The sequence below is a fragment of the Cryptomeria japonica genome, chromosome 6, assembly GCF_030272615.1.
Source record: "Cryptomeria japonica chromosome 6, Sugi_1.0, whole genome shotgun sequence".
Taxonomy (NCBI): domain Eukaryota; kingdom Viridiplantae; phylum Streptophyta; class Pinopsida; order Cupressales; family Cupressaceae; genus Cryptomeria; species Cryptomeria japonica.
The window spans coordinates 659,820,639-659,843,951 of NC_081410.1; the positions used below are offsets into that span (position 1 = coordinate 659,820,639).

Sequence of the window (23,313 nt, forward strand, 5' to 3'; positions counted from 1 at the left end):
ATAAAGAAATTATATCGATGTCCACAGATGACAAAAGTAGGTTAGTGTTACTGAAGAGTACAGCCAGTTACAATAGAAGACAAAACAGATTTAGGAGTTTGAACTTAAATTCTCATAATTAGCATAATAAACAAAGCAAAAAAGAAAAGAAATGAATGCCTAAATGTTCTTTACCGTGTAATAAACATATAGATTGACTCGGGCACAATTAAAAACTCAGAGGTGCATACTCACTGCAAATCATTGGCACGGCGAGAAGTTCTCCGCTCCACACTTCTGACTGAGATGGGCTCTTCTCCTAAGAAAAACTGTTTGATTTCCACCCTCTCCACATAACCAGGCTTCATTAAATTGTCTATAACAGGTTGAAGAATCCCAACCATCCAATTCTCCAGTCCAACCCGATAAACCTTCCACAACTTTCCAAGCACCATGTTCACCCATTCTACCGACTCCTTCCTCTGCAGATCCTGTTCGAGAAACTGAGAAATGTTTGTTGGTACCTGAGGCCTAATACTGTTTTGTACCTCGGCAACCTGCTTGCTATTTGTTTTCCTCGACGTCCAGACTTTGTCAAAGACAACTCCCACCAAGAAAAAGAATCCAAAGAGAGAAACGGCCGTCCGAGGGAAAGCAAGAAGAGGAGGTATAGGTGCACCGTGCAAGCTACCAAGCTGAGTGCTCAACTTGTACACAAATGGGTCATCCTGCACACTTGTTGCAAAGGAGAATGTCGCATGTTTCTGTTCAATACCCTGCTTTCTTCCCAATGAATTTGAGGTTGAAATAGATAAACCAGCAACTTTCAATTTCTCTTGTGGATTTGCTTCTACCGCCTCCCTTGAAACTTTCTTTGAGAGTGCCTGTGTACTTGGTTTTGTTGCATCAAGAATTTCGACATTGATGGCAGGTTTGTCCTTATTATTACTTTCAACAGAACAAGCTACTAGTCTCCATCGACCAATTTTATTACTCCTGGGTCTGTAAGAATACCTAGTTCTAAGGTTTCTACGATTTTTACAGGGCTTCAACTGCGGATAAAACAGGAAAGGAGGGTTAGGATTTCTATACTTACAGGGAGTTAACTGTGGAGAAAAGAATAAAGGAGGGTTTGCTAGTGCGACTGAGGCTGGTTGCAAAAACATTTAAAAGGACAATATAGTTTAGCCCTAATTTGGAACTGGGCGTACTTTTTGCTACTGAATGCAATAATCATGGAAATTTGCAGAGTTCAACTCTGTCTTATTATAGAGAAGCAGGGATAAACTTCTTAAGAATGAATTTTTCTGGAGCGCATTTCTCCACAATGAATTTTTGCTTCCGCAATATCTTTCAGCAAGATTATTTAATTTCATAACCTCGTTGAAAGGCATCTCAGCACTGCATAACTTTATTTTTTCTGAATAAAAATGCTAATGATTCAGAAATACCTGATTCTTGTTGTAACTGAAACGCAAGTACCCTATCAGCTTCACTCCATTTCAAGCTTTTTTAAGTAATAAAAAAATGATTATATTGACTGACAAATTTTGTTCAATTGGCGAGGGTTTTCTAACCTTGAAAAGCAACGTTTTTCTCCTGCGAGTGAATAGTTTGTGCTGAAGATACGTACCTACGGCTGAGAATCCAATCTGTAAATGGCTCTTTCAAATTGTTTCGTAGAGGGCACCACAAATTCTATTCGCGCTTGCGAACGAGTTGAAGGCGTGTGAGATGACACGTGGATTGCGAGTGCGGTCTGTGTTTAAATCAACCAGTTGTTGATTCACACGTGGATGTCGCGCCATCTTGACATGGATAAAGTAGTGTAAAGAACTTTGACCGTTGAAGTAGTTTAAAACATCGAAAGAGATGTTACTTTTTCTACGAATTTTTAGGAGTTATGTCGATAGCGCTAGGTATACCTAGATTATAATTATTTTTTATTTTTATATTTTTGGTCAATGAGCATACGGTATGCATCTTTATAATTAAAAGCATTTTATTTTAATACCTAGATTATAATTATTTTTTATTTTTATATTTTTGGTCAATGAGCATACGGTATGCATCTTTATAATTAAAAGCATTTTATTTTAATAAATATAATAAATTATTATTTTAATAAAATTAAAATGACATTAAATTTATTATCTAATTTTTAAATTTTTAAAAGCATTTTATTTTTAATAAATATAATAAATAATTATTTTAATAAAATTAAATTGACATTAAAACTATTATAGAATTTTTAAACCTTCAATATCTGTTTGTTTTATGAACAATTTATTATAAGGTTCCTTAGCTCATTCATTATAAAGTAGGTGATGTTTTTTTGCAACATGTCAAGATATGTGATATTTTATCAAAGATTCAACTACATTTTTTTTTAGTTGATTTCATTTATTCATATTTCATGAGTAATGGCTCATAATAACCCATCTCTCATGAGTATGAATAATCCACTTATAAGATATTGAATCTAAATGATTTTCACTAGGGTAAAGCATCAAAATATTTTGAGAGGTCATCCATGCCAATACTACTCTAACTCAAGTGCAATTAACCATAGATTTTCCCTAAAGATAAAGCATATTTAGCTTGCTACCTCATTTGCAAAACCTTCGACAAGTGTTATGCATTATGATCTATTCATTATAGAACTCCTTGAGTTGTCCACATGAGCCTTGATACAACTAAATGAAGGAATGTTTTCCATGTGTCAACATCTCCATCCACTTATATATACACTATAACATCACATCTTGAGGCACATAACATCTCATCTCTCCTTGACATATTTTATCCTTGAAACACGAGAACACAATAATAAGACTTTAAATACAACACCATGTCTTATCCTCTAAGATGTGAACTTTATAATGGCTTTAGCTTGATAATGGATAGATTCAATTTTTTATCCACATTTTGTTGCACCCATTTAATTTTGATCCTCAACATAGTAAGTCCTCCTTTTTACTATTTATAGTTATTACTTCTCATTTAGTATATGCAATTTCTAAGATCTTATGTAAGGCATGCAACCCTTAAGTATATCACAAATTTAAATGTATTGCTCAATTTCACATAAATATGGAAATGAAATGAAAAATCATTAATATACATGAATTACATATTACATCTCACATGTCAAAGTGACTAGTTAGGTATATAGAGCATGTGAAATATGACATACAAAGAATGTGACTTAGGCTCTCATGTCCATCTAGTCACCACAATACAAGTGATGATATAAGAATACAAGTAACATGATTATTGGAGTCTTCGACTGCCACTAACCCAATGGTCATCTACAAACCAAGATACGAGAACATGGCTTAGATGCTTTTCTACCCAACCACAAAGCTTACACTTCCCCAATATTCTTCCTACTTGAAGAATACCTAACCTTGCATGAGAAACCTAGTGACCTAGGAATGACGAGCATGATGGAATCTAGTGCAACTGGATATATCTACATGCATTTCACATATGAACATATTGTCCTACTATCAAGATATGATAGAGAATAAATAATAAATAACAAAAACCCATCTATGTCAATGGTAGACATAGCTTTGGCCAAAGCAATCCAAACCATACATCAATACATAGATCGTAAAAAGAAAATTTGCTCTCTCTACTAGCTCATATTTAGCACTCATCCCAAAAGGTAAAGACAAATCACGCAGAAAGAAAACTAATTTCCTTATCAAAGACAATTCAAAGCATAACATGCATATGCCAAATCATAAAAATAACTCTTATTTTTTATGAAAAATGATAAACAACATGATACATCGCATTTTAGTTCTACTATGATTTCATGCAATATTTAATGTAAATGCATGATACTTTTCATGCAAAATTGATAACTACGTGATAATTTCTACATTTCAACATCTACTATGATTTCATGCAATATTTGATACAAATGTGTATACTATCTAAATTTTATGTGTTTCTAACCGTTTTATTTGAATTTTTTACAAGTTAGAATTATAAGAATTCAATCACACAATAATAACTTCACTCTTATTCAAAGTTCAATTGTAATTTTTATTTTTATTTTTTTGGTAGGTAATAGGCCGAAACTGCAATATTTTGAATTATTATTATTATTATTATTATTATTATTATTATTATTATTATTATTATTATTATGTTTGATTAGATTGACCCTAGACCTTCCCCATTTTTATGGAAGGCCAAAAGTCACAGCTTAGAATTCCATTTTAGATGTCCCTATTGGGAATTGAACTTGGGTCTCCACAGTGAGAACCCAGTGTTTTAACCAGTTAAGCTCAACCCCTTGGACCAATTGTAAAATATTGTTTCAATGATAATAAAATAAAAAGCTTCATTTCCAATACCAAGGTCTATAAATACAAATTTTGAACTATATTTCAAAACTCCTTATCCTTAAACCCTTAATTTAATTTAGCTAAGAGTGATCAACTTTTCTAACAACCTCCTAAGAATTGACACAAGTATCATAACCTATTTATATATTAAAGTTTTAAGATTTTCATAAGATATAATTGAATAAGCAATAAGCAAGCCATTTAATGAAACTATTGCAAGATTTTTATTTTTAATTTGTATTGAATTAATGCTTAGAGAAAAATACAACAAACAAGGGCAATTCAAGGACTACCACAAGATATATAACAACTATCAATAGAGCACTACTAGTGACCAAATGTGTATACAATTTTTTGTAGCTCGACAAGAAGCCCCAAACAAGAGCTACAAATGTTTGCAGCCAAACATGAAGCCACAAATAGTAGTTATTATAAGAAATAGATGAGCGATTTTTATGGATAAAAAAAAGTAGATGAGCAATTTTCAATGCGCCATTCTAGAAGTTTAAGCATTGGGTTCTCTTTGGAAAATGATTCCCTAATTTTAAGAATTTGCTATGGATTTGATTAGTGGAGAGTAATAGATGAGCGGATTTCATGGAACTAAAAAATAGATGAGCAGTTTTCAACACCCCATGCCAGAAGTTTTAGTGCAGGGTTCTCTTTGGAAAATGATTCCTACATTTTAAGAATTTGATATGGCTTTATGGAAGTCACTTGAGTAGATAAAGTAGTGAGAAAACTAAACTCAGTATTTTTATGACAATGGGTCGCTAAATTTTTATAAATTCTTGTTCTTTAGATGACTTAGATAAGTTTTAAAATTCACCCTAGTTTAAAGGCATGTAAAATATTTCATGTTTAGACTAAAACATATTTGTAGAAGGTTCTCAAGGGTTGAATTTGTATCAGTTATATACTTTAAGGGATATATTTCTAATTGGATATACATATAGATCCCTATAGGCTTTTGGTTGGTCATTGTCACGACCTATTTTTTTTTATTTTAGTATTTTAATAATTAATTGACTTATATCAATTTTTTTATAGAATAATATATTGTAATTATGATGTTATGTATTCACATGTTTATATGTCTAATCTAATAAGGAAATCTTTTAAGATTATATTAACATTGTGAAATGCAATATAATATTTATATAAAAATAGAGATGAACTAAAGTTGAAGAAATAAAAAATAATAATACATATATTAAAAAAGCTATTGATTTGAACTAAACCAAACATTCCATCATCATGGAGGGGTCAATTTGCATGAATGAAATGAGTTTATAGAAGTCTGTGAGAAAAGAAAACAACTCAAACTCCTCTAAAGAAGGAGACGATTAGGCAAGAAAAGATAGCGCCCAAAATAGAGAATCATGCACAACAAAGTGGGACACATAAATTAAAGCATTGTGTTGGCTATAGAACACAATGATTTGGGCTTTTCTGGCAATGAATTTCATTCTTTAAAAGAGGAGAGAAGGCCAAATTCCTTTGCTAGACAAGGAGATATTTTCCTCGTCTTCCTTCAAAAGGTATATGGAGTTTTTCTTGAAACATTTTTTATCTATTCTATGGTGGAGGCTTGGGTTTGGAAACATAGGGGATACAGAATTAGGAAGGAGGTGGTTGGATAGGAAACTTGACCAAATTTCCTTTTGTATGAAGATTATTGTAGCAAAATCATAGAGAAAAATCATCCTTAGTAATTTGTGACCTTGGCAAGGCATAGTCAAGGGTATGCAATTCATAGTAAGAGAAAACACAGGATGCAAATCATAGGAGGAGTAGAATCAAGCCTTATAGAGAGTGGGATTGAAAAGAGGACTTGTTTGGATAATTGTGTCTCCACCTTGCATTTATATAAGGTTACTGTATATATTACTTGTTTACATTTGAGCATGGATTGGTCCGAAAATTTCTGCAAAGCTATAGATCAGATAAATAAGAATGTTAGTAATCATTCATTGCAAGATCATGTCTAGATTTGAAGATGTAAGAATTTGTCAAATATAGCCAAGATCTAAAGCACAATTAATAGCACAAAAGAGAGATGAAATATTTGATGAGAATGTATTTTATTCTAATCAAGATGCAAATACTATCAACTAGATCATTACATACAATGTAGATGAGCCTACTTATAAAGGCAAGGCCATATGGATATGTGAGCACACAATCATGACATGTGGCTCAATGAGAAACAAGGGTAGGTAGGAGAAATAATAAAATATTCCGCAAGAGGTGGATCACCCACTGAAGGTGGAATGTAACAACAATATAAGACCATAAAAGGTGGAATGTCTCCTACATACATTATCCCTGTGTGCACACTTCCCTAAGTGTCTCATATGCAAACTACTACGAGATGCATCATCCTAAGTCAACTTAAGTAAGGTGTAATTATGAGGAAAATTTTATACCAACACCACCCCTTAAGTGCAACTTAGGGGAATGCACTTAAGCTAACAATGCAATATGGGTCTCGACTACAAGGCCATGTTAGGTACCCATGTACAAATGCAAATGCACACAAACTAATGCAATCTCTCATAAATAGAGAAAGACAAAAAAACCCAATGGGAAAAAACTCCCCCCAAAAGAGAGATGAAAATTGTACAAAATAACTCTCATAGAAGTATGAGAGGGATAAAACCTCATGTGAGGAAAAGGTCCTCCCCATAAGAGAGAAGAAGAGAGACCAAGTACCCCCCCTCAATGTAAAATCTGCACTAATGGTAGAAGCTTGAAACTGAATGAAACAATTGCTCCATGATCATTGAACAACGTTCCTCCCCTTAGGAAGAAACAAAACCAAAGTTGTATCCATAAAGTCTCCCCAATCATGAAGGGAAGATGTAGGGAAAAACTCATGATGAACAGATTCTATGAAAACTGCTCAAGTGTCTCCATGTTGATGCCAAAAGTTGCCCCCTCCAAATCAAGTGTACTGATCCACACTGCTAAAAAAGGCACTCCAAGACCTAGTGGAGATGAATGTAGAACAAGATCCAAAAACTCACATGTCTCCTCTAAGAATAAAGAGACCTCCTCCAAGTCTTGTACATAAGAATCCACAATCATATCAACCTCGAAAGAATGATCATGTAGAAAATGAACAAGAGGGTCAAAATATTCCCTCACAACAATCGAAGAAGGATAATCTTCTTCAAAGAGAAGATGAATATCATCAATGATGTCTCCCAAATCTACAATGCAAGACTCCACAAACGAACATGCAGTGTCTATGAAGTTGTCATCCCAAGGAACTGAAGCTGGAAAACAAGGAATATCCTGTTGCATCGAATCACAAGAAGGCAAAACTATTGCAATATCTGCATCATCAAGTACACTAGTAGATATGATATTAATAGGATGAGATGAAATGCAAGGCTCAAGAATGGGTTCACAAGTGAGAATACCCAAGTTCAAGTACCCAAAGTTGTCCTCGATATCCGAATCATCATAAGAAGTGTGATCAACATATGAAGAATCAACCTCATCAATAGGACCAAAATGTGAAAAGGAGTATAGCCAAGATGCATGATCAACCACCCCAGTCGCAATGATAGTTTTACTCTCCAAGTCTTTAATGATAACTGAATCAGGTGTGAAATCCATAGTTTTCCTTGTTTGCCCATGAGTGATTTGATAGATGGAAAGAAGATTGTTTGTCAAATGAGGTACACACAACACATCATTGAAGGAGTTATCCCCAATGGCAATAGATCCTTTTTAATCATATTCATATATGTATGATTTCCCATCGAAATCAATATCATGTTGCAAGTCTCAAATGAAGAGAACATAGACTGCAAAGATGCCATGTGATGAGAAGCTCTTGAATCTAGAAGTCATCTCCCTATATCATGACTTGTAGTAGCACAAAGAGCTTGTCCTTTATTTTTCCCAGAAGAGTGATCCTTTCCTTTTCCCTTTTCTTTGGAAGAAGAAGCCAAAGTAGACATTCTAGAAGGCAAACTAATTTTATTCTTCTCAAGAAGATGTTTCAATTCATCAATATCCTTTTTGTAACAATGGTGTTCATCATGTCCTGACTTCTTGCAATATGCACAAAAAAGATTGTCCTTATATGATTTCCTCTTAGGTGAAGATGTAGAATCACCTTGTTGTAGAGAGGATGATTGTGCTCCATCTTGTTGTGGCTTTGGCTTAGACTACTTTGGGTTCTTGTCTTTTCCTTGACTGCTTTGATTCCCTTTATTAGCCACCAAAGCTTGTGACTTTGAAGATTTGAGAATCCCCATCTCGATCAACTTAGATTGCTCAAGTATCAACATCTCCGTGAATGCATCAAATGATGGTGGAGTGTATGAGGCACCTTGAGCTAATCGATGGGTGTGAAAGCTAGAGACAAAGGCTGCATACTCTGATGGAAGCTTGTCCAACAAGTTGTAAACCAATTGAGCATGCTTCTTGTCAATGCCAAAATCCTTAATCTTTGCTCTTAGCTCATTTTATTTCATGAAATAATCTTGGATTGTATCAAAATCCTTGGGACCCAATATTATGAGTTCACCATCAAGCTTGTAGCCCTTAATCTCATCAACTTGACCATACAATCTCTCATAAATATCCCACACATCGTTGATTGTAGTACTTTTCTCAATGTGAAAAATGAGGTCATCTGATACATACATTCTCAATGTTCCAAGTGCCATAGAATTTTTCGTGAGCCATTCAACTTGAGTGTCAAAATCAGCCATAAGATCAGGTGGTGTTGTTATTGCTCCATTTACATAATGAATAAGTCTTTTTTCCATTAACTTACTCCATGCTTTAATTTTCCATGATGCATAATTATGTGGAGTTAAAAGTGGAAATTTAGGAGAACCCATCACACCAAAAAAAAAAACACAAGATAGAGAGAGGTACAATCACACAAGACAGCCCCCCAAATTCACTCAATCAAAGAACCCCCCCCCCAAAAAAAAGTAAAAATAAAAATAAAAAAATAAAAAATGATGATTTGTCGCTTTATACTCTGTGTGTACAATGGGCCACTTGCAAATAAGGGAAAAGTGGACTTTTGATTTCAACTTTACAACTGCCTTAAATTAGGTTATAAGAGACTCCAACAAATACTGCAAGAGATTTAAGCTGAGATCCAAGAAAAATACAAGTACCAAATAGGCCAAAAATGACCAAATATTGAAAGTACAATTTATACTCAAAATGGTGAAAAATAGATAGCACCACGAGAAAGTAGATAAAAAATTATGCACTTTCAAGAAAACCGACATCTAAAAAGGAGGTTGTATGATCCCGAACGAAGTATCTGAAGTTGCAAAATTGAGGATTGGATAGGTATAGTTGTGAAAAACTGAAAATTATGCAAAAAAAATCCACCAAAATTAGAAAAATCTACCACCATTGTGAAGAGCATAAAAAATTAGCCCAAATAAAAAAAAATGCACTAAAAAAGGAGCTAAAATGAGCAAGTTATGGGCCTCCAAAGTTGGCCTTCAAAACCAAAAATCTCATTGGAGAGTGGCTAATAAATTTTCAAAAAAGGCTGTCGTCAACAAATGATGAACTTAAATTTTACACCCGTCTAGCCGTCATCGAAACTTCACACCCCCGCGTGGCATATTTGTACCTTACAAAAATGATGATGTGGCAAAATACGGTTGGTTTCGTATGATGACGTGCCTATATAGATTGTCTTTGTGGCAATGTACGGTCGGCTGACGTGCCCGACATGTGGCAATACAACTGAGCAATGACTGCGCACCACGTGTCTCCTGCGTGGTTAACTGGGCGAATCATAAAATGTTGTGTGGCTAAGGACTGTAAAATATGTCTATGTGTGCTAATCAACAGGCAACATGTGTTGATAATTGGATAGCTCATGTGAATCAAGTTTTGTCGCGTTTCTCCTTGAGGTGGTGGCTTGGGTGAATATTGGAACGACACATTGTTGTGATATTCTATGTGGGCAAATATGCAACCTGAGTGGGTGGGACTAGAGGAAGACATTGGTGGGGAGGCCAGAAGGAGGAGCCAACACGTAAACGAGGGCATTGGTGAGAGCAAACTGGGTGGTCGGGAAGAGGGACTTTTTGATTTTTGATTTAAAAAAAAACTTTCATAATATTTTAAAAACTTTTCAAAATAATTAAAAAAAACTACGAATTAAGAAAAGTAAATATTAAAATAAATTCGCAGAAATTTTTATTTTTTATTTTTTTAGAAATCCATATTGTATAGCCAAATTGGCTAAAAATTTCCCCAAGGCCATGGAATCAATTTTCACCAAATATAGGCAAATTTATACTTAAAATTCATGGAAACAGACTACTAGGCGCAATGGTGAGGTTTAAATTGCCATAGAATTCCCCCAAAATGTGCTCCCATAATCCAAAAACTGAATGCTCCAAAATGTCTCTGAATAAACTACTCAATGAAGCCCCAATAGCTCTGATACCATGTAAGAATTTATCAAATATATCCAAGATCTAGAGCACAATGAATAGCGCAAAAGAGAGACAAAATATTTGATGAGAATAAAGTGTATTCTAATCAAGATGCAAATATTATCAACTAGATCATTACATATAATGTAGATGAGCCTACTTATAAAGGTAAGGCCATATAGATATGTGAGCACACATTCATGAAATGTGGCTCAATAAGAAACAAGGGTAGGTAGGGGTAGGTAGGAGAAATAATAAAATATTTCACAAGAGGTGGATCACCCACCAAAGGTGGAATGTAAAAACAAGATAAGACCGTAAAAGGTGGTCTTTATCCTACAAACATCATCCATATGTGCACACTTCCCTATGTGTCTCATATGCAAACTACTATGAGATGCATTATCCTAAGTCAACTTAAGTAAGGTATAATTATAAGGAATAATTTACACCAATAGAAGATGCTGAAGTTTCTATTTTTGAAAGTTGCAAATGAAAGTTGCAAAGTTAATTTTAAAGGCCTTAGAGGCTTTGGATGGGTGTGAAAGTGGATGTAATTGGTGTAGCTAGTTATAGCTTGATAGAATTCTTCACGAGGTTTTTGACATTTCAATGGTTCATCAATCAGACTCTCTAATCAAAATTTATTGCATCTAGAAGTTGGATAAGTGTTGAACACATAAATGAGCAATGAAATGGAGTTACACATGTTGGTGTGTGTTTTGACACATCCTAGGACATCTTGGATTCGAGATAAGTTGGGCACCACTTTTTAGGTAGTTTTAGCTCATGGTTTCGTAATACCATTTAATGATTTTATGTATTGTATTTCCTATTGCTAGGAAATAAATAGGTTCAATACCAAAGATTGTGAATATCAATCACTATCCAACAAACTAATAGAACAATTAGATTCAAGGCTTGAATAGTTGTAAAATGAAAAGTTGAAATTCATATGCAAATCTGAAAATTAAGTTGCATTAATTGTGTAAAATCAAAATTAAATCTTTCTTTGTGATGTCAAAAATAACTTGATTATCATGCTTAATTAACCCATCTTGTGTGAACTTATAATTAAAATAAATAATGATTAACATCAACATAAGATAGCAATAATAAAGCATAAATCAGAAACATAAAATCCACACATAACACAAGATTTATGTGGATAAACCCTTGCGAGAAAAAACTCCACCAAGAAGAGAGGAAAAGCTTGCATTATCAACAATTAAAGTGCTTACAATATAATTACTTACACTCTCCTCTTTGCTAACATTGTAGTAGAACCTATGTACATGTGAACAACCTCCTTATGCCTCCCACCTATCCTTTGTTCCTAAAAAGAAATCTACATTCAACTATTACATTTAAAATCTACACCTAAAGGTTGAATTTATAGAATGACAAGAGCTCCAAAAACCATCAATAAAGGTTTTCAAAGAAGCCTCTCCATTTCTCATAACCAAAATCCTTGGAATTCCTCCACGAAACTTGAAAAGAGACTATTTTAGTTTCCAATACTACCCCTCCAACTTAGGCACCCATCACAGCCTTATTTGGGCCCTTAAACTTAGGTGTGCCATTTATCTCTCATCATCTTAAGTCCTACCCTATTTCAAATTTCAAAATAATATTCCCCCCACTTAAATATTTTATTTTTTCACGTAGTTTATAGTTTTAGAATCAAGATCATATAATCTCGCAATCCTAAAAAAATGGGCCTATTTTGTTGGAACATAGGTTCTCGGGACACCTATGTCTAACACTTTTTAGCTAGAATTTGGGAGATTAATGAGTCCTTTTTCATATATAAGCAAGTATTTTTCCTCATTTGTGATATCAATCTATCAATACATAAATTATGCAAATTAGAGATATCCTTATGATACAAATTTTTTGCCTTGTGTGAAGTGTTAGATCTACGAATTCAAAGACAAATCAACTAACATCAAGTCTTCATTCAAGTTCATTCACCATGATAAAATCTTTAGGAAATGTTGGAGGTTATAGGGAATCACTGACTAATGATTGGGTTGTACCTCCCTAAGGGGTTGGGTATGATTTCATGTTGTCCTCATATTTCTACAATTAAGCTCCAGATTTGAGTTTTGTCATTTCAAGTTATGTGATTCATGCATTCTTGAATTACTTTACAATTTATATTTAGTCAATATCATTTAGGGTTTTTCTCTAACACATTGGAGTCGGACTCTAGTTTGCATTTATGCACTTTAGTTTATAGTGATCTTAGACACACTTAAGATTCAAGAGAACACACATTATTCTAATTCAAATATCAACTATTTATGGAGGTGGAAATCACCAAAATAGTGGGTAACTAAGGAAAACCCCTATATAGCCACAACCACTCCTTTTTGTTTTGCAAATTCAGCTACAGGTTCTTGACAAAGATGAAAAGTCAAAAAGTACTCAAGATCCATAAATAGGTTACCACTCAAAAGATTAGTGGAAAAGACCTAGAAAAGGGCATTTGGGGTGCCATTGTCCTGGACAAGGTTGTTCTATGTGTCATTGTCCTCCCAATTCAATATAAAATTTTCTAGAGTACCAACACAATATATCGAAAACCCAGATCTAGATATGTGTGCAGAGGTTCATCAGTTGGACAATGGTGTTTTGGGCACCATTGTACACTCAGTTTCAATTCAGTTTTCAGGTACAGGTGCACCTCTGAGTACTCACCCCATTTTTGTACATCTTTTGAAAATTTTATTTTTATGTCAAATAGTGTTTCAATTGTTCATTCATGCATGTTTATATCCTAGTTACTTGCACTTCAAATCAATTAAATCAACTTTCAAAGTAGCAAAGGAATAAATTATCTAAGGATATGTTTGACTATTTGACAAGGGTTAGTCAATCACATTTTCTCTTTAGTGGCTTTGTATTTTGATGTTTAGTTGGAAGAGGGTTTTGGTCTTAGTCTTATTCATCTCCCTTTTTCAATACTAAACATTTTGGTGAACCCAACATTCTTGCATTGCATTTTTAGATTTGTATGTTCATTTCATTTTTATATTATATTTGCATTTTACATGATTTATTACATTAGATTGCTTCGTTTCATTGCAATAGTTAGATCAAGTGTTTCTTTTCATAGATTAGAAAACAAAAACAAAAGTCAATCCCTCTTTTGGAGAAAGTGATTCAATTGTGTTGGATCTCTTTTGACAATATTGGCATGCCTTTGATGAGTCATTTAGTAGTTATGACTTTGATATGTTGGATGAATCCCTTAATGACTTCATCTCTATCAAGTCTTCCTCTATGACTCCTAAACCATCATTTTTCCAAAAAATTATCAACAGGATACATGTGAATGGTTATAAATATGAACCCAAAAAGCCTAGTATTGTTGTGCATCTTCATTTTTATGTTCCTAAAACTCCTAAAAAACTGATTATTGTTGTTAAAGGTGGTAGTACTCCTAAGAGTTCCTTGGATTCTATAAAACAAGTCACTCAAGAAGGTTACAATACAATTTCCCACACATAATATGAGAAACAATAGTCAATCTACTCTTGTGCTAGTTGTTCTTTTTTCTCTTCCTACATCTTTACTAATTCCTCCTACACCTTGTCTTCCTCAACATCTTGGAAAGGAATATGATCTTGTTGAAAAACTTCATGCTACTTCTACCAAGATATCCCTTCAGGAGCTAATTCAAACTTCATCTACATACCATGGAATGCTACAATACCCTTTAAAAAATATAGGTATTCAATTTAATGTGAGAATTAATGACACGACTTATTTGTTAGAATGTATGCATGCAACTAAATCTAATATTGTGTTTTCCCATAATGAGTTGCCTCTTGTAGAAGTCCAAAATCATTTTGATCATCTTGTGATTATTGTCCTTATTAATGGTAATGTTGTAAGGCTAACTTTAGTGGACAATGGGTTTGGTCTTAATGTTTGTAGCATTGTCTTACTACTTAAAATCAAAGTTGATCAATACTTCCCTTATTCAACTTGATTCTCTATCTATTCATGGATTTGATAATGTTTCTACAACATTGTTGGGTACTATAACCTTGCCTATTAAGGTGGGTCCCATTATTTTATCAACACCTATCCATGTCATGCCCGATAGTCTCATATACAATCTTATTCTAGGTAGAAATCGGATTCATTCTATGCAAGTCATCCCTTCAACTATTCATTGCAAAATTAAGTTTATCTATGAAAATGAGATGTATACTTTGGAAGTCGACACAAACTTACAAAGTTGCTTACAAATTGAATTTGGATCTCAATCCCCTCTAAATTTTTTAATTCCTTCTTCAATTAAAATAGAAACACCATCTCCTCCTAAAGATACCCCTTCTCCTAAAGAGGTTCTTTCGAAGATGATCGAGGTCATTAGATTTTACACCTTCCTTTGTGGTAGACTATAAAATCCCCTCAATAGAATCTAAGACCAAGGAGGATAATATAGTGGATCCCACAAAAGATTCTAAGTCACTCGATACCAATTTTTTTGTTTCTTCAACTAATTCTTTGACTTCTTCAAATACTTATTCTAGTTCATCTATTTATGACATTTGGAAGTATGAGGCTTTACCATCTCTTTTAGAAATTAAATCTCTTTATGATATTGGTTTCCACATCTTAACTAAGAGTGGATATAGAGGCAATGGTTGTGGCCCAAAAGAACAAGGGATTAAAGTTCCTTTGGAAAGCTATGCATGAGAAGCTTATTCTGGACTTGGACATAATCCCTCAAAGCCCACCAAAGCATCTCGTAGACCACCGCTCAATGTGAATGTCATCTTTTCATCTCAATATCTTCCTCTTATCAATCCTCACCTAATTGATGTTGATTTTTCTTCTAGTACACCTTTATTTGACATCTTTTCTATATATGATTCCTTAGTTGAGTTCTTAGGGGTTTATGATAATCATCCTCCATAACACCATAATCATAAATTTCCTTATTGTTTAAATGTTGAAGCTTACTTTGGGAAAGACACTAAATTACTAATTGATACCTTAGAGGTGAATCAACAATTCCCTCAACCAATGGATGTTCCTCAATAAAACAAGCTCCTTATAAGGGATACTATTGATGTCAAAATGGACCCTCATAATGATGAGAAGATTGTTAAAATATCATAAAATGTCTAAAGCTAATGAAAAACATGACCATTCTTCTCTTCTACGTGAATTTCCTAAACTCTTTTCTTGGACCTATTTATACATTCCTGGCATTGATCCTAAAATCGTATCTTGTAACACCATGTTGCTTCCCAATGGTAAGCCTATTAAATAAAAGATTAAGAAGATGAATCCCAAGATAGTGTTGCTTATTAAAGTTGAGATTGAAAAACTCTTAGAAGTTGGCTTAATTTGTCCTATTGATTATTCTCCTTGGAATTCAAACATTAAATTGCCATTGCTAAACCAAATAACAAGATTAGAATGTGTATTGATTTCCAAGACCTCAACAAAGCTTCTTTGAAAGATAATTTTTCTCTTCCAAATATTGATATGATAGTGGATTCTACCATTGGTCATTTTTTATTATCCTTTATTGATAGCTTTTCTAGATACAACCAAATCTTTATCAATCCTTGAGATCAATATAAAATGACTTTCATAACACTTTGGGGTATGTTTTGTTGGGTTTTCATGCCTTTTAGATTAAAGAATGTCAGTGAAACATATCAATGTGCTATGAATCTTATCTTTCATGAATATATGCATAAAATCTTGGAACATAATATCAATAAAATCTTAGCCAAATATATTTTGTGTCAAGATCATGTCAAAATTATCCTACAAATCTTTTAACATATTCGTCAATATAACATGTGCTTGAATCCCCAAAAATATGTTTTGGGTGTTGACAGTGGAAAACTATTAGGATTCATTATTTTGCGCCATGGTATGGAGGTGGATACAAAGAAAATTGATGCTATTGTCAACATCTTGTCTCCTAGAAACATCTCTCAACTTTGCAGCTAACAAGGAAAAGTTCACGCTATTTGTTGATTTGTTTCACATCTCACAGATCACACTCTTCCTTTCAGACAATTTCTCAAGAAGGATTATGTTATTTAGTGGAATGTGGATTGTTGGAAAGATTTTGATGACTTTAAATTTCACCTAGCTAATTTTATTGTCCTACAATATTATATACCTAATTATCCTTTTCTTCTCTATATTGTTGCTTTTTCTAATGCTCTTGCAGCCTAATTAGCACAAAATGATAGCGATGGTAAATAACATTTTGTCTTATTTTTGCAACTCATAAGTTAAGACATTACCTCCTTAATGCTGAAATGTGTGTTATCATTGAATTTGATTCGTTAAATCATCTCTTCTCTAAAATCAATCTTTCAAGATGCTTTGCAAAATGGGTTATGTTGTTAAATTAATTTGACCTTAATTTTGTTTCTCAAAAAATGATTAAAGGATAAGATTTAATTGACCATTTAGCTAATGTTCCTTCCCCTTTCACTCTTCCTAATCAAGACTCATTCCTTGATGATCTTGTCATTCCTTTGGATGTGGACAATACTTCGGATTTTTTATTTGATGGATCTAGATGTCAAACTCACACTGATGCTAATGTGATATTAGTACCTCCTTTAGGAAAGTTGATTCCTCTATCCTATCATCTCAAGTTCTTGTGCACTATTAATATTGTTGAGTATGAATACCTTATCATTGGTTTCAAATTGACTTTATCCTTTAAAATTCAACACTTGTGTATCTTTGATGATTCACAATTGATTATAAAAAGTTATGGGAACATATCACACCAAACATACTAAACTCTTTTAATACCATGACTTAGTCTTGTCATTATTTTTTAAAAATTGCTTCATACACCATAGATCCTATCCCACAAAAGATATTTTTCATGTAGATGCAATGACAGGTTTTGCTTCCCTTATATCCCTCGATGATCCTTTTGTGGATTACCAATTTACCATTCATAATATTATCTCTCCTAGTATTTTTTATAGTTATATAGTGAGACTGCGTGTTGTTATATCATGGATTCTGATGAATGGCAGTCCCATATTATTTGTTATTTGTGTGATGGTAATTCTCTTGGTCCCATGAGTAAGAATATTGGAACTTGAATTCACAAAATTTATACACGATACATCATTCTCCCTAATGTCCTCTATAGGTGAGGCTATAATGGTATCCTTCTTTATTGTCTTAACAAAACAGAGATCCCTATTTCCCTTGAGGAAGCACATTCTGGTGCTTGTAGGAGGCATTTTGGTGGTAGATATTTGGTCTAAATGTTGTTTTGAATGGGATACTATTGACAAACTATGGAAAAAATTCCTTTTTAGTCAAAAAATGTCATCAGTGTCAACAACATAACAATTTGATTCATGCTCTTGCTTATGAACTTAGAGCCCATGTTGCTCCTTAGACGTTTTCCTTATGAAGTTTGGATCTCATTGAAAAAATCTCTCCTCCTTCTTCTCAAGGACATACTTCCATCATCAGATCTACGTGTTACTTTATGAAATGGGTTAATGTCATCTCACTTCAATCCATAATTGTTGAAGTAATTTGTCAGTTCATCTTAGATAATATAATTTCTCAATTTGGTATACCTTCAACTTTTATTTCTAACAATGGTACTTCATTTAAGAAAAAAGATGTGAAGAAGTTTCTTAAGAAGCATCACATTCAAAATTACTTTTCTACTCTTCACTATCCTCAGTCCAATGGTCACATTGAAGCTTCTAACAAGATAATTGAGAAAATCCTTTGTAAAACTATTAACAAGAATGGTAAGGATTGGCATACTTAGTTATATTATAATTTATGGGCTTATCGAACTAGTATTTGTACAACTATGGATATTACTCCTTATAGTCTTGTTTATGGTGTTGGTGTGATTATGCCTTTAGAATTAAATATTCCTTCATTGCAAATTTCTCTCAAGGGCATCCTTGATGTCAATTATTTTAGAGACAGTGCGTGTCTTCAACAAATTGAAATGCTTGATGAACATTGTATAAACACTCTTGAACATATTCAAGCTTACCAAAAGACTGTGCAACAAATCTATATCGACAAGGTTATTCAATGCTCTTTCTTGGTTGGTGACTTGAGAATCAATGCAACGTAAATGACTTACTAGGTGAAAGAGGAAAGTTCAATCCAAATCATCTTGGAACATACATCATCACTGAAGTCTATGGATCAAGTGCTTACAAAATAGTAGATGTGGAAGGTATGCCTCTTAAGGATCCCATTAATGCTATGTATCTACATAGATATTATGCTTAATTCCCTCCTTTCTTTCTTTCTCTTTTACTAAATGTTATGGTGGCATTTTCTCATTAAAGCATGTTATGTTAGATAGTTTGATTATCTTGTTATTTTGTGTATATTGGTTCATTATTGACAAACTATTCTTAGGTTGTCTTGGATTTATGGTGTAATTTCTTAGAAGAATACATTTCAACATTCCATGTGTTATGTTAGTTAGATAATGATGTATTTAGTTCGAAAACATTTTTAGCTAGATCACATAGACATTTAGCTTAACACGAGTACACTGCATCATTAATTGCACATTTAGTTAAATACTTATTAATTTGTTTAATTAAATCACACATGTATCAATTTAACTGTTGTATAATTAATTAAAAACAAGCTAATGGTTGTTTAATTAGTCACATATGCATTAAACTATACATATACATATACATAACCATATTTGTTAATTTCATTGAAGCAATATAACACATTGTTTTGCATTAAGGGAAAAATATGAGAAACATTATATATAACTTTCTATATACAAAATCACCACTGACATAAAATGTGATGTCCAAACATATACATCTCATTAGTCTATGGATGATGGCTACAAGAGCCCTCAGGTCTTGGTTGTCGTGGTGGCATGAAGGAATGTCTATGAGATGTCATGGATTGTGAGTGAGGCCTAGAAGCACTCCTCTACTCCATAGCCTCAAAAACTCATCTAAGTCTTGATGCCTCCAATCTAGCCTCTGCAAGCTCATGTCATAGCTACTCATTCTCCTCTCGATAGATCTCTAGCTCAACACTTATGGAATCAAAGATATCTTTGTGTCTCCTCGTGCTATTTTTTAATCTAAGAATAGTCTATGATGATCATGGTATGTGCACGTATGTGATCATATCTCAAAGAACATGACCCACAAAGTCATGCCATCCCTATGTACCAACTGTAAGAAAGTAGAGAAATCAATATTAGTAACATCATCATGTATATCAAAATCAAGCATCTAAACATAAACAAATATTAAAATTATCACATATTCTTAACTGGATCCCCCTCTTACCACTCAAGATTGACTGAAGAAGGAGTATATGATATTATACTCTGCATTGTGCTTGGGGGTATAGCTTTGCTCCTCACTCCACACTCATGTAGACTAGGTACCTTAGTAAGTGAGACTAGTGGTGATGATATACGTGCTTGAGAGGTAGGTCTCCATAGTGGTACATAATCCTCATCAATCCCCTCTACTCCCTTCCCTCTATCCCTTGCATGTGGTGGGTCAATATTTTGTGCCTAGAAGTCATCATGATTAGGGACATAGGACTCTCCCCGCTCTCCCTCAATATCATCCTTATCTATTGGTCGAACCCATGGCCTCAGTCCCCCATAGGATGACCCTTGGGAAAGATGGGGATAGGATTGGTGGCTTCCCAATACATGTTGTATGCTCACTAAACACCAACATCATCAAAATTATTGGGGGTTGGTGCATCTCATCTCTCAACTTCCCCTGAATCAATAATCTCAACATCTATTATTATCGGTCTAGGTTGATCTCCAGGTCTCGTAGCACTTTGAGATGATCGTACGTACACCTATATCGTGGTGGGAACACCCTATATCTGGCCAAACTACAACATTACTTGATCATAATAAAATGAAAAATGAGTAGCTATGGCGATGCTCCAACAAATGGTCTTGTTACATCCCCATCAAGTGTCTATGTTGTTCTGGCTGCTACATCACATGGTTATAAGGCCTCTAGGTGATGTTCGTGGACTATAGACGATCAAATATAACTCTCTAATACAACAAATCCCCTCTCTGCCATGGTCTCCCACATTTATATGCATTTTCTCATATCTCATCAAAGGTGATATCCATAGGAAATCCCACTTGCCTGGTACATGCTATATGATCAAATACCAAAACCTAGAGGGAAGTGCATGTAATCAAACTCTTCCCCTCATAATACATATATCTACCAAGGTTGTGATAGAGATTCACAAACATACTCTATTCCCATGCATAAATAATTTGACTCTACTCCACCTCTCATATAGTATGAACAAGTCCTCTTGGATGGTGTGTGCCTTGTCTATCTAGCACAACAACACAATCTACAATAGTGATGATTGTCCTCTAGGAAGAGGAATGTATCCAGTAGTATGCACTACCCACCATATGAAAATATGACCTCTTGCTTCTCTGGGTGTGGTGAGTCCAATACAATACATCTTGTCCTTTACCATTTTAGTGGGAGAGCATCATCCATATCATCTCACAATGTGACCTCATATTGAAAGCCGCAAAATGTGATACACATCCACTTGTGTGATTGTCATCTCTCCCCTCAGAAGATGGAACATAGAGGTGTTCATGTCTCGCTGCCCCATCAAGGTCATGAAAATTGTATCATTATAAAATATATTAGGTGTGCAATATACCCAATCAAGTCCTACATCCTAGAGTAACCTCTATTTTCCTGATTCAAGCTCTCCAATTTGACTACAAAGATATGTGCTAGTGTCGCCAACTCTATGCTCTCGCATCGAGGGAAGCACCTGCAAACACAATAATCATAAACTTTCATCAACATTTTTGGAATCATATTCTCTACCTTTGTTGTAACCATTGTGTGCCTCATGGTGTCTATTTTGGGACCATGACACTCACATGGGACCATGACACTCACATGGGACCATGACACTCACATGGGATCATGACGCCCATATGGGACCATGACACCCAAATGGGACTGATAGGGAGGCAACCTAGTTTTACATCAATTTGGTTTCTTTGATGGTTTGCTTCTATCCCTTTCCGGGTTTGAAGTCTACCCCTCTAGACTTATAAGGGCTTCCCTACCATTTGTTTTCTTATCTCACCTTCCTCAAGCTCACAAAGTAAGCTTATTCACTAAATCCTTGCAGGGGTTTAAGACACACACACATTCTCTCTCTTTCTGCAAAACCACCCATCTTGTTTGGTTTAGCAAACTTTTCCCTATGGTTACAAAATGTCTCATTTTTAGGCTTGTAGCCTTCTAGATCTTTTCCTAGTTCTCAGCAGTTTCCTTCCCCTGCAAGTTATCTCCTTCAAATTACTGATACCTAGCTTGACTTTCACCAAGATCGCCTAGGCTCAGTATGCAGAAATGACAATTTCCATTTCCTGGTCTCTCTCAAATGAAAACCTACTGTACATTTCTGGCTCTGCTCGATGATGTCCAAAGATCTTGTGGAGTTTCAAGTCAGAGCCATTTGATTATTGCAAAAAGGGAACAAAAGATGAAAAGGAAAACTTTATTTACAGATCCCAAATTTATTCACGGGTTCAAACCAGCAACTCACAGAACAGAGAAATGAACAATTGCATTAACAGCTTACGTGAAACGAACATAAATGAAACTCTAATTGAAAACCAAAAAATGGACTTCTCTATTGTATTTTAGAAAAAACAAAATGTGTTCTCCGAGGCAATCGACAAACAATGATCAATGATCAATGATACATGATACATGATTAACCATTAGCCCCTTACAGATGCTCGTTGGGTCTTTTTATACATACATCCTTTATTTGGAACTCCTCCTATTGGACGAGATAAATCTCATTACCAACTGTTTCTATTTGCAACTACACCAATGGTTTGAAATTTAACCATCTGCGATAGTCTGCATTCATGAGAAACACAATATCCCACACGCACCAAGAAGTCGGGTCGGTTCGTATTCATAAACACCAACAAGATCATCTTTAGTGTCCAAGTGTTTACCTTTTGGACTCTGGTTCGAGCACACACCTGCAGTCGATCTCTACTCCTTCAGCCATCGGTAAGACCACAAATGTGTTACTTTGATCTCTCAATGAACTAGTAGATGACTCTTTCGATAGCTGATGACATCTCGATCGTTCGATCTTCCTTGATCTGCTTGATCTTTATCTCAGTTGAACTACTCTCTCTTTTGCCACGGTATTACTTCCTGGTTTGTCCGTGCATCCAGCTGGGCGCCACTTGACCTGCCACTGGACCGCCACCTCACCAGTCACTATGTCGCGGGGGATAACTAGCGAGTATCTTCATCATGTGGTATAGAGACAATCGTTTGATCATCCCAAACTTGCTCACCCGTTAACTCGCCTGAGTTGCTCTCTTGTCGGGTCCCACCACTTGGTCGCCAAGTTGCGGGGAATAACTTTCATGCATCTCTCTATTGTGGTATAGTGATCGTCGTCGATCCATCTTCAAC

General features: G+C 34.5%; 1 protein-coding gene across 1 annotated transcript in view; it reads right to left on the reverse strand.

Annotated features, from left to right (window-relative positions):
• Window positions 1-1,766, reverse strand: part of LOC131054817 (synaptotagmin-2) — a 70,655-nt gene extending 68,889 nt beyond the window's left edge. Inside the window, exon 1 of the mRNA XM_057989426.2 lies at window positions 235-1,766. Coding sequence (XP_057845409.2) covers window positions 235-1,145 — 911 coding nt within the window. The 5' untranslated portion in view covers window positions 1,146-1,766. The remainder of the gene's footprint in view (window positions 1-234) is intronic.
• Window positions 1,767-23,313: the final 21,547 nt, after the last annotated feature.